Source organism: Triturus cristatus, chromosome 1_2 (genome assembly GCF_964204655.1).
Source record: "Triturus cristatus chromosome 1_2, aTriCri1.1, whole genome shotgun sequence".
Lineage (NCBI taxonomy): Eukaryota > Metazoa > Chordata > Amphibia > Caudata > Salamandridae > Triturus > Triturus cristatus.
In genome coordinates this window covers 771,636,069-771,648,965 of record NC_140580.1, presented here as the reverse complement: position 1 = coordinate 771,648,965, position 12,897 = coordinate 771,636,069, and the positions used below count along the sequence as shown (strand labels likewise).

General features: G+C 42.4%; 1 protein-coding gene across 1 annotated transcript in view; it reads left to right on the top strand.

Moving 5' to 3' along the window:
- The window catches only part of LOC146868007 (uncharacterized), a 170,190-nt gene that overhangs the window by 112,208 nt on the left and 45,085 nt on the right, over positions 1-12,897 (top strand). Inside the window, exons 11-13 of the mRNA XM_085615163.1 lie at positions 4,103-4,246; positions 5,729-5,812; positions 7,826-7,918. Of these exons, the coding sequence (XP_085471289.1) occupies positions 4,103-4,246; positions 5,729-5,812; positions 7,826-7,918 (321 nt within the window). The remainder of the gene's footprint in view (positions 1-4,102; positions 4,247-5,728; positions 5,813-7,825; positions 7,919-12,897) is intronic.

Genomic DNA, 12,897 nt, shown 5'->3' with positions numbered 1-12,897 from the left:
ACAGGACCGTGATAGTTCAAAAGAAGGCTGGGCGGACACTTCTGTTGATTTAGACTTTTCCTAAATAACCAGGTTTTAAGGTGTTTTCAGAAAGCCGTTTCAGAGGGGTCCTGTCTGAAATGTGAGGGCAGTGAGTTCCACTGTTTGACTCTCAGGAACCTAAACGAGTTACCACCAAAACGCTTTCTGTTAAATTTGGGGACACCGACAAGTCCTGTTCCAGCAGATCTTAGACAGCGCATAGGATGGTATGGTCGGATCATTGGAAGAAGGTATCTCGGGCCTTTGCCCTGTAATATTCTGTGAACATAACACAGGGCTTTGAAGGATATCCTTTCCACGATAGGGAGCCAGTGATGTGTTTCCAGAGCTCGCCCTGTGGAGGCAAATTAGGGGATGTTCAGCAGGATACGTTCTGCCGCCTTTTGCACCCTCTGAACCATATGTATGCTGCTCTTGGAAGCCCCCAAATAAAGGACGTTGTAATAGTCCAGTCCAGAAGCCACCGGGGCTTGGAATGCCGTTTTTAAATTTGTGGTTTTGGGGCGGTGTGGAACCCATCTTACTGGGCCACCAGATCGAGGATCAAACAGATGGTTGCTTCACAGCCACTAAAATATCAGTTTTACTGGCATTTAATCACAGGCAGCTGTTTTTCATCTAGTTAGCCAAGTTAGCTCGGCAAATCTTAAAATCCTCTGCCACTTGGCCGTTGTCCTGGGCCAAGGTAAGAATCAATTGTGTGCCGTACTCATAAGACAACGTCTGCAATCCATGTTTTTCCAAAAGGTCTGCCAACAGGCGCATATACAGATTGAAGAGGGTCGGGCTCACAGCTGAGCCCCGAGGCGCGCCCTGTTTCAACTGTCGAGTGGTTGAAACAAATGATTGTAGGGTGACTTGGAAGGTGTGACCCTCCAGAAAAATAGCCAGCCAACTCAATGCCGTGCCACCCACCACTGCACGGTGTAGTCTGTCCAATAGCAAACCATGAGAGACAGTGTCAAAAAGCGTCACTCATGTCGAGCATGACTAGAGCAGCCGTTTGATCGTCGTCTGCTATCTTGCGGTTAGATTCAGATGCGAGTAGCAGTGCAGATTCTGTCCTGAAAGGGGGTCTAAACCGAGATTGTGTCTCATGGAGAAGAGTCTCCTCCTCCACAAACTGCATGAGTTGTTGATTAACAAATTTCTCAGCAATTTTTAGGAAGAAAGGCAGTAGTGATATAGGTCTGAGGTTTTCAGGCAACGAAGGATCTAGAGTTGGTTTCTTCATAAGCAAAATCATCATAGTGTGTTTCCAATCTATGAGAACACGGCCCAAACAGAATGATAGATTTAGCAGCTCAGTAAGTACTGGTGCAATGGCTTCTCTGCCCAGTTCTAGATCGTCGGGGACGCAGGGTCCAGAGGGATCCAAACTTAACTTTCAGCATCAGACTATTGGTTTCAGCCTCCGAAATAGGTTTTAAGTTAAGGAGCTCGCCTGCAGCAGCTAATGGAGTGCAGGCCACGGTTGTCAGCTGAAAAGTCTTGGCACTCTCAGGGAAGGAGGTGTAGATGTTGTTAATTTTATCTAAGAAGGATTGTGCCATCTGATCGCAAAGATCAGTTGAAAATGGAATTGACACAACTGTACAGTCTAAGGAGGGTACAGTTTTAAATATCTGGAAGAGTTCCCTCGTCAAATTTTTGGATTGTTTAATTTTTTGGGCGTAATAGTTTGCACGGGCGTACTTGAGATCTTTGTGATAGTTTTTCAGGGCCGCAAGATAGACATTTTTATGGCACTCATCATACTCTTTGCGCCACATGCGTGTGTGTGTGTGTGTGTGTGGAGGGTGCATGTTTGAATGGTTAGATTTCATATCCAAAGGCATGATGTTACTTATCTGCATGCATTTTATTATTCAATATGCAATGCTAGGTACTCGTTATTTTGTGTTTTATGAAATGGATGTGTTCTTATGTTGACAATCTGTAGACTTTAAATGTGAAGATTATTTATTTGATTTTTCTACTGTTCCTGTGTAGGAATTTCCATCACATGTCCTGCAAATTCAACAGTGCTGAGGTTTAGTTTAATTTTAGTCTAATTTGTGTGATTTTATGACAGAACCCTTTAGTTAAAAATTGAGTCTTTATATGTTTAAAGATATCTGTCGGCAATTGTTTCACACTTGGTTTCCAGATAGATTTTCATTCTTTCTATACATAGATTACTTTTAATGTTCCCAAAAAAGTATGCCTTACATTATTTTTGATTTTATACAATTGCATAAAATTCAAAAAGTAAAACTATGAGATTATCTTGCTCACCTAAAGAATTATTATCTACATTTGCAATATTTATTACATTTTGAGTAAATACTCTATTTCAAACCATGGTATTCTAATCAATCAGGAAAACAGTGATTTCTTTATTTATTTAAACTGTGAATCCTCGTCTAGGCTGTACATCCTCCATATTGAGTAGGAAACGTCGTGGAACCTTAATTTAGTGGACAAAATATAGTTGGGCACAATATCGAAAGATAAGTATGTGTAGATTTTCCATACCTAACCCAACATACATCGACATTGATGATTTATAAATATACATATCTTCAACGCATGTATAGAGTTAAGAATAGTAAATCTATACTTCCTCTATATGCACTTACCTTTCGATATTTAGGGGGCCATTAGGATGGCGGGCCCTCACCCTTGATAAAGTTGCCCCTGCCATGCTTGCGGAACGATTCACCCCGCCATCCTGATCTGGTGGGGGAAACGGGCATGCGGAGGGAGTGCCCCGCTGGGCCAGCGGTGGCAATCCCTCAGCCATTGTAATCGGGCCCTAAGTCCCTCAATATTTTGTCCATGATATTAAAATACCAGGATATTTCTATTCTTGATATTTAGTAGTACAATCATCTTCCAGAAGTCCCATTTTCCATAAGAATTCTATTTTTCCTATCACCTCTCATCTTAATGAATCCGAACTCCACTTCGTTTTTGATGGTCATTTCTATCCACCTCACATAAAATCGCATCAATTTGTGTCAGCTGTATTATTATAATTTTTCTTAGTGCATGTTCCTTTTTAGAGTTGAATGATTTCATGACGTGATCCTTCTAATACTGCACGTTTTACATGCAATTATAGCACATACATTTCAAGAGCGAGCACCATTGTTTGTCAGTACATGTTGTATGATGAATTATGGCTACTAAAGGTACGCATTCCACATAGTTGTAATGTATAGACTGTTATATCAGTTACAAATATCTAAATTTATGACCAAGGACAAAATTTCATCATGCTTGGTTAAATTCTTCAATGTTCAAGTGTCAGTTCTTCTATTGCTGCCTTTGTGGGTGTTTTTTCTCCAGGCAAGACTTAGACTTGATTTCCAAAGTTGGTTTGTCATCCCAGCTGCAATGCAGTGGTCCACCTGGGGATTTTATAAAGTGATTAACTGATTAGTATCCACAGACAGTCTGAGGAATTTTCATAGGGAGCAATCATTGCAACTTTGATTTTGGACTTCTACTTCACTTTATAAATATTCTTTTAAATGGCCTCAATCTGTTGATTGCGTTTCTTTTTAGGAATGAAAGTGCATACAACTGCATTACTTTTTGCATAATATCTGCAAACAAAATTGCGCAACTCTTAGGTTTTCTAAATATATCCTGAATTCTTGTTATGTAACACATGCTAATAGATGTGTGCCTAGATCTAGATTCACCTCAATCCGACGTACACTGTCGAGTAATGAATTAACATTAAAATGGTATATTACTTACGTTAATGATTGTGTACTTGGTCTCCTCTCTTGCCTAAAAATCACAGTATATAAAGTAAAACGTACAAAGATGTCATTCTGAATATAAATTAATAAATATTTGTAGTGTTATCTCACAATCAAGAAAAATGGGCCATAATCAAAGTACACATAACAATTAAATATCATCAAATGAAATTCTTCTTCTTCAGTGACTGGTAAATTCTGTCGTTTGGTCTTGAATTGAAGGACAGTGAGGTCTGCAGTTATCAATCATTCATTTAATATATCTTTGACAGTCATGTTAATCTTGTCTTCCCCAAACACCTTAGAAATCTGTGTCAAATGCAACAGATTCTGAAAAGCTCCTGTTTAAGAGCATGCGCACCGCGGAGAATTCCTGGGAGAAACAGGAGAAAGTTGTTGCCCGACTGCGAGAGAGTCTGGCTACACTGAGGAAGGAAAATTCTGCTCAAGTGAGTGAACTAAGATAAAATTCTGTATCAGGAAACATCTTCTTTGTCTTGGAACAGAACCTGTATGCCCTAAGTATAAGTGAGTGATGGAAGTGTACAATGAAAGGTGTACACAGAGATGTGGTAAGAGAAGACAATGGGTATGTGAATGACATAGATAATATCTGTAGCAAAGCGTAGGTTATAATGTATGGCGGTGGAAACTAAAATGAAATCAATATTGTAGAAGACAGAGGAAGGAATGAGACAAGGCAAGAAAGAAGTGTAGATGAATTGTAAAAGAAAGTGATGAAAAAAAACAGGAACTCAAGCGAAAGTATGGTAGAGTTAAAAGCATTGAAGGGAAAAATATTATTGGAATCAGATTGTTGTCAAAATGAAAACCAGTATGAAAAGCAATCAGTTTTGAACTTCTTGAAAGAAGATAAACACAAATTTTACCTAAAAATAAATCCCTAATCTAGGCAAAATCTCTAGCAGAGATTCTTAAATACTGTTCTGCCATCTAACCAATGTGGTTGCGTCAAAATATTCACTACCGTCATCCACACGTGTACAGCACATCATAATTCATCTAAGGTGCTGCATCTTAATGGAAAACTGAGTGCCGTCAACTTACTAAACTAAGCATAAGAAATAATGTACAAAAGTAATCATTTGGGAACATGCCTTGGAAACTCTGGGGACTAGCTGCCTCTTTTGAAATACAAGAAACAAAAGACTGTAGCCATTTTAACATAGTAAAGTTATCTCTCGGTCTAATAAAGCACTGATGAAACTCATACACCCCAAGAGCAGTTACTTGATTCATATCACTCTTCCACCAAGCTCTTCAGAATGGAGGTGTAGGTATTTTAATTTTTGGTGGCTCTCTGTGCCATCAAAAGACCAAGGTACTTCATATCAGAGAGTAAACACGCACTGATAACAGAAGAAACTTTTGTAGCCACTCACAGCCAAAGTCTGGGACAGAGATGAGTTATATTTACTTTCTGGGCCATATTACAAAAAGTGCCCTGGTGGCTCAGGAGGCATGTTTGCTTGTACCCCCAGGGCACTTTTGTATTAGGGAAGGGGCACTCACTCAGCCTTTCTTTCATTTAGATTGAGCGGCTCCACATATAGCGCATCCGTGGTTCTAAGTGGGCATTCCCTCTCTCACAAGGGGGTGTAGCATGAGTAATCCTGCTGCACCATAGACTCCCTGAAGTCTAGTTTCCAAACTTGGAGTTTGTAATAATGTAAGGAAAGCAGGGAGAGTGGAGTTATCATGAATTAGTGAAAGAGGCGCGTAATAAACTTAGAAAGTATTATCTAAGGGAAGAAAATAAAGAAGGGAAAGCATGAACAACAGAGAATAAAGAAGGTAGAGGAAAGAAAGTGAACGCTTCATAGAGGAAAACATTTACTGACATTCTTGCCTGGAGTACTTAGACTTCTCCGCGATGGAAACATTTGTTCTTTCTCCTACCTTTTCTCCAGGTCCAAAAATCCCTTTCAGAAGCAAGCAGAAAGGAGCAGGAGTTGATGTGGCGGCTCCTGCACGAGCAGTCAGAGTTGAGAAAGGTGAGCAGATGTTATCTACCAACAATTTGCATTTCACACTGCATGAGATAAAGACTCAGTTCTGGGTAGAAACGCGTTATGCTGAATAGATTTCCATCTGCAAATACAATTTTTGTTACCTGCGCTCAGTTGGAGGGCTTATTTTCACGCTATGGAAAGTGCGTTATTGTTCTGATGCAATATATTTTTATACATTTCTTTTTTAATTCAGTACATGCTATTTTAACAATGCCTCCCTATTTATTCCCATGAAACAAAAACTTGTTTGATAGTGTAGAAAGACTGCTATCATATCCAGATGCCCAGAACCTATTGATCTCTGTCTATTAAACTGTTACTTGACGTTATCCAATGCCATTTGAGGACCTCTTACGGGCAAAATGCCTGACTATTGATCATCAGCCATACGCTCAGAGTTATTTAACAGTGCAGGTAATACAACATGAGACAGGCTTTTAAACTCCACAATCTGGAGTGGGCTCCTCGTTTTTAGTCAAACTGTACACTTAGGGGCATATGTACAAGCCCCTATTGCCACCACAACGTCACCTATATTGCCGTTGTGGTGGCATTAGGGGCTGCACCTTATGAACAAGGCGGCGTTAAGCCACTTAACGTGGCTTAACGCTGCCTTGTACATAAGGCCCCCTTTCAGGCTATGGTTAGCGGGAAAGGGGTGGGCAGTGGGTGTTGCGGTAGGCGTTCCACCACAACACCCATTCATTTTGACGCTGCCCCCTATGTACAAGGGCAGCGTACATAGGCGGCAGTGCCAAAATTAAGACCAGGTAAAAACTGGTTTTAAGATGGCGAAAGGAGGAGAAATGCATTATTTCTCCTCGTTTTTGCTTTTTACATGTGTGCTGCCTTGTGCAGCACACATGGAAAAAAGCATAATGCTATTGTTTGTTTATGTGTAGGAAGGTGTCCCTTCCTGCACTTTTGTGTGTGCTGCATGAAGCAGCACGCAGGAAAGTGACAGAATGGCATTTCTAGGATTGTTTATGTGCATGAAGGTACACCTCCCTACACATAACCAATCCTCCCCTGCACACAGACGAGTGCAAGGGTGCATGCGTTGGCACGGAGTTGCTAAACTTAGTGCCATTGCAGGGGGAAACGCAAGGCTGCACCGCATTTTTGAAATATGGTGCAGCCTTGCGTTTCAGAAGTGGAGGAGAGAGGCGTTAAGCCAGTAAGGCTACCGCCGCGCTCCGCCACTTCCTTGTACATATCCCCCTTAGCTTCGCTTGTGGTAGTGAATATCAAAGGCAGAATATCAAGGGATCACAAAATCGTGGCCAGAATATTGATGGACAAAATATCGAAGAGGTAAATTCACAGATGGGGGTATGAATTTACTATCCTTACCTCCCTATCTAAACTCCTTGAAGATATATATATCAAAACAGGTATGTAAATGTAGAGTTAGGTATAAAAAAGGCATACAAATCTAGCTTTTGATATTTTGTACCTTGATATTCTGGTCACAATGTTGTGACTCATCAATATTTTGTCTCTGATGTTCCCGAAGCACACACTTGGCTTCCGTGTGGGTGTAAAAACTCAAGTTACAGAGAACAGTGTCAACACAGGAGGCCCTGTTATTTCTCCCAGAGACTATCTCTGCATGTGACATGCCCACCCCTGAAAGCGGAAACCCAGGATGACTTCACGGGATGCCCTGCCCTCGTTTTGTGGATAGACCCGCGACATTTGTTCCAATCTGATTGGCCGTCCAGTGAATAATCATATTACCCACAATGCTCGCAGCCCTCTTGGGCAGGAAGTATATGCAAAGTTTAAAATTGACCTGAAGAAATATGAAGCAATTTATTAAGGGGTGTATAACATGTACCCCATAACTCTGGTTGTCTTGGCTTGTCTAGAGTTGCTGCTCTCTTTCTTCTTCCTGCTATGGCCTGGCCTTTGCAGCACCAGCCCTCTTACTGATCACATAGCTAATGCAGCAGATAAACATAAATATGGTTCTTACATCTAACTTTATTTCAGTGGCACAGCCAAAAAGAAGATAGCTATGGGAAGCTCCTGAGACACAGAGCCTTGATGAAAGAAGAACAGTATCTACTTCAGCAAGCAGAGCAGGTGAGTGGTGAACTGCACTGAGACACTTGGTTTGAGAAGCATAGTGAAGTGGATTCTGTAGACATGGAGGGTGTGAACAGAAGTATTTTGCACTGATCTGGGATGTGCACTGCAGAAATGTATTGACACACAAATTGTGAAGGAGTGATGTGTACTGAGGACCTGAAACCTTCATTGTGAGGAGTGCAATATAATAGAAAAAAGAGCTGTTGAGAGCTGTATAACTGGACTGGAAAGGGGTGTTTGTTGTATGTGGAGTGCAGTTTGAGCAGCACTATAATGGTATAAGCAGTGTGATGAGAGCTGGAACAAGGGACCTGTGAGAAGTGAGATGTGTTAAATACAGTGCACCGTAAACTCATAACTGTAGACTCAGGAGTGCAGTTCATTGACTAGTTGAGATGTTGTGAGTGAGGTCTGCATTGCACCAAGGTGTTAAAACATTAGAAGCATAGAGTATGAGGGCAGCACTCTCTTCTGGTCTTCAAGGCTCTTCCCTTCTTGTTTTATGTCCTTTTTTTGTTACACTATTTGTGAATAATAGCATATTATTAGTATAATAAAAAAGAAAACCCTTGCTAGAAGCGAGGGTCCAGCAGCAGCCTGAGGCAGTGACTCTGTCTGATGGCTGGCAAGACACATAGATGTTCCTGGACCAGTTATCAGACAGATTTCCCAGGGCTGGCAAAGTTCCAGCCATGGCCTTGGAATGCTAGGGGTGCCTTAGTGATGAAATGCAGGCCTCTCTAGGCCTCCTTGACCATCTGGGTACACACAAACAAGTAGTAGCTGAAGGCAGGTGATGTAGCGTGAGTCTAGGTACAGTACTACACAGTTATTACCACTGGATCAAAGGCGGCAATGTCCAGCCAGAGTTGTGATAGCACAATACTTTAGAAACAACTCAAAAATCCGCAAGTACACTTACATTCTATATGCAAGTAAGTCATAGAAGGGACACAATACAATACACAAAACAATACACAATGAAAGCTTGTTATGCAACCATCGGGCTGAAAAACCAGGACTGTGGGGCCTCACTCTTATGCGTGCCAGGGGTTTGCCATCCATGTTTCATCTCTTTTCTTATTACACCTCTAGTAAATAATAGTGCATTATTCACTATGGTATAATAGAAAAAAATCCTACCTGTGTTGCAGCCTGAGACAATGAATCTGTTGGATAGCTGGCACAAGCACTTAGAGGCACGAGCACCAGCCATCAAAGAAATGACTAGGGCTGGTGAGTCCTAGCCCTGGCGTTATGAGCCAGACACACCCCAGAGCCTCCCCATTTGTGATCACATCAGTATTACCTGTAAAGGTAGCCCTAAGAGCATTAGCTTCCAGTTATGTAGCGCCCTGGGCTATGCTTCAATCACCTCAACCCCTCCCATTGAGGAGCCACACTGACCTCACCGTATACTGTGACAAGTTGAGAGAGGATGAGTCGAAAAAAGCAAAAGGGTGAAACTGGGACCTGTTCAAATATAAATAACTGCCAATGGCAGTAGCGGTTGCTATATTGTGAAGTGGTGGGGTGGGGGAGGCGGAACATAAATGAACTAAAAGAGAATTATAATTATTAAAATTGCACTTACCTGCTTTGACGGCAGCCTTGCTCCTGATCCACTCGTCCGTGTCAGGATCCTGCTGCACACTGCGCAGTCTCCTGACAAGGAGGCGAGCATCAGGAGCAAGGTGGCCGTTGGAGCAGGTAAGTGTTATTTTAATAATGCTATTCCCAGCATGTGAGCAGCCCTGGGATTGGTCTGAGCACCTCGGTTCGGCGCTCAGACATTTACTTGGAGCCTGTGCTGGTTTCCCCACCCAGCTGTACAACACAGCTAGGTGAAGAAAGGCTAAGTGCGCATGAGGGTTTGGCAGGCCCCAGAGGCCCAGCCAAGCCATCAAGCACACTTGGCAGTGCCCACCACTCAATCCCCTTCTCTGGTGCTGCAGCTGCAGTGTCAGTAAGAACCCCCCCCCCCCCCCCTCGGTCGCAGCCTGTGGGACAACAAATAAACTGCTAATTCAAATGTTTTATTATCATTTTATGTTTGCTGGTTGCCTCTGCTGGCTTTCAGCGGGGGTGGGGGGCAGGGGGGGGGAGACGCTCCTCCGCCATAACGGAGGAGCCACCCCTGGCCAACGGCTAAGGTGGACTTACTCATTGCCCCACACTGTATTCTGTTGTGGGCTGAAGAAAAATGTGAATTACAGTTGGATAGTCCAGTGAATAAAGAGGGATGACCAAAGCCCCCAATATGTATGTGTATGTATAAATGTATTTTTATTATGATTTTTATTTTTTTGGGAAAACATGAAGGTAGCAGCTAAAGCTCTCTCTGAACGAACATAAGGGCATATCTACAACAGAATGTAGAAGTGTGGCGCTAAGCAAACATTGCTAATGCCACGCTTCTCCATTCTGAAAATGCAGGGATGGGCCGTATTCACAAGAATGCGGTGTACCCCTGTGTTTCCCCTAGCACTGGTGCTGAGTTCAGCTGCCTGGCGCCAATGCAGGCACCCTTGTACCATAGTGCAAGGTTGTCTGCGTTGGGGGAAATTATTTTTATGTGCAAGAAGGGAGACCTTCCTACACATAAAAAATCATTTACCCCAACGCAAACAATCATTCATGGCATTTTGGCATTCATGGCATTTTGGCATTCATGGCATTTTGAAACTTCTATGTTTGCTGCTTCATGCAATTGCATAGAAGTTGCAAAACACCATTTTTTTAAAATTGTTTATGTGCAGGAAGGGTCACCTACCTGCACATAAACAATCAATGGCTATTTGTTGTTTCTGTGTGTGCTGCAGAAGGCAGTATACATGGAAACAGCAAAAATTAGGAGAAATAAACCATTTCTTCTCGTTTCACCAGGGTGCGACCAGGTTTTGCCTTGCCTTAATTTTGGCGCTGCCTCCTATTTACGCCACCCTTGTAAATAGGGGGCAGCGTCAAAATCAATGGGTGTTACGGTGGAAGGCCTACCACAACACCTATTGCCCTCCCCTTCCATGCTAAGGCAGCGTTAAGTGGCTTAACGCTGCCTTGTAAATAAGGTGAAGCCCCTATCTCCACCCCAATGTCACTAAAAATGACCTTGTGGTGGCGATAGGGGCTTGTAAATATGCCCCATAGAGTTTTACCTTTCATGCACAACACAGGAATATATGATTCTTATTGGTACAAAGAAAAGGTTCCAGTACATTTGACTTACTGGGCCCTGAAGACATAATTTGAGCACACTATGATGACTTAAAAATTAAAGAATAGATCATGAATAGAAAGAAAAAACAAGCATTGGCATAGCCAATAGGTCTCGCCTTTCGGACCTTATAAGTGTTTAGCCATGCAACAGTTGCATAACTAAATACTTATAAGGTCCCAAAAGCGAGACCTATTGGCTATGCCAATGCTTTTTTTATGTTTGCCCCAGCCGGAAGCATTTCGGCCCCACAGTGTTTTGACTGGATGATTTGTATCCTTTCACTGCATACTTGATTGATATAGAGCACTCCATGGTATGGTATTGTATTATTTTTATTCATTGATTTTTGAAGGCCCAGCAGCAACAATGTGCTGCCTAGCCTCTTCCACTGTTTTGGGCGCACTTGCTATTCACTTTTTAACGTACCGTTTTAGCGTGGTCGTCTACCATGTTAGAACTGTAAAGAAACAAGCATCTGCAATGCAATAGGTCTAGCATTAACGCAAGTAATTGTAAATGACAATGCCTTTTATTCATGTTTTGGTTTTTAAAACATAAATAAAAGGCCTTGCCATTTGTAATGCCAAAAGCTTAAACTCTCGTAAATGCGAGACCTATTGCATTCCAAATGCTTGAAGGCATCGCTTAGTTGCCCTCTTCTGTCCCTCATGGCTCCTGATGAGCTTCCCGTTTGCTGAGACTTAAATAAACAAGCCGGTGGTCACAACTGCGCATAAGAGGCTTTCCTGCAGTAAGAGAAACTCATTAAAGAAAATAGGGGCATATTATCAAGAAACGCCGTTAAAATTATCGCCGCTTTAGCGGCAGAAAACTGCCGCTAAAGCGGCGATAATGAGCTTGATAATATGCCCTTGAGAATTCCCTTAGAAGCCCATGTTCTGGTGTCAACATGGGCTTCTATGGGAATTCTCTGCGGCATATTATCAAGCCCATTATCGCCGCTTTAGCAGCAGTTTTCTGCCGCTAAAGCGGCAATAATTTTAATTCCGTGCTTGATAATATGCCCTTTAGTGATTACAGGCTAAAGAAGACATACCCTGTACTACAGAAGTAAAACGGCCAGTCCTCATGGGAGGCTACAAATGAAGACACGGTGGTACTAAGGAGGGACTAACAAGCCTAACAGCGAATCAGTAGCCAGCATTTACAAAGGACAATGACACAAGCCAATGACAAATATGGGGGCAGAGTCTAAGTACATACTCCAATACAGCATGGCTCACCGAGCAGCGCTGCTCAGGCTCAACCTAAAAATGGGTGAAACAAGTCAATGCAAGACAAATGCACGAGCATCTGTGGCATCGGGGAATGGATTTTCTGATGCAGAAAACCCATTTTAAGATTACCGGCTGTGCACGCGCGTGCATTTTGACAGGTGTTTGCATGCCGTTGGCAAAGCTAGTGGTTTAGCTTTTTAGACCCTAGACTTCTTAGCTTCAATGCTTGTTAAATTAAACCTATGATTTTACCGCAGAAAATATCTGCTGCACTTGGTGGATGTGGCTTAACGGCTAGAGCGGCAGACTTTGAAGCTGGGGAATAAGGTTCACGTCTGGCAGGAGGCTCAAACATCCTGTGATCCTGGGCAAATAAATTAATCTCCCTATGACTAGAAATGAATGTGTCCGTCTGTAATGTTACTGGTGCTAATGTAAAGCGCTCTGATACCTTCGGGTCGACTTCACGCTACATAAAAACTGCAACAAAAAAAACGAGCCTTTGGCTCGCGAGACCT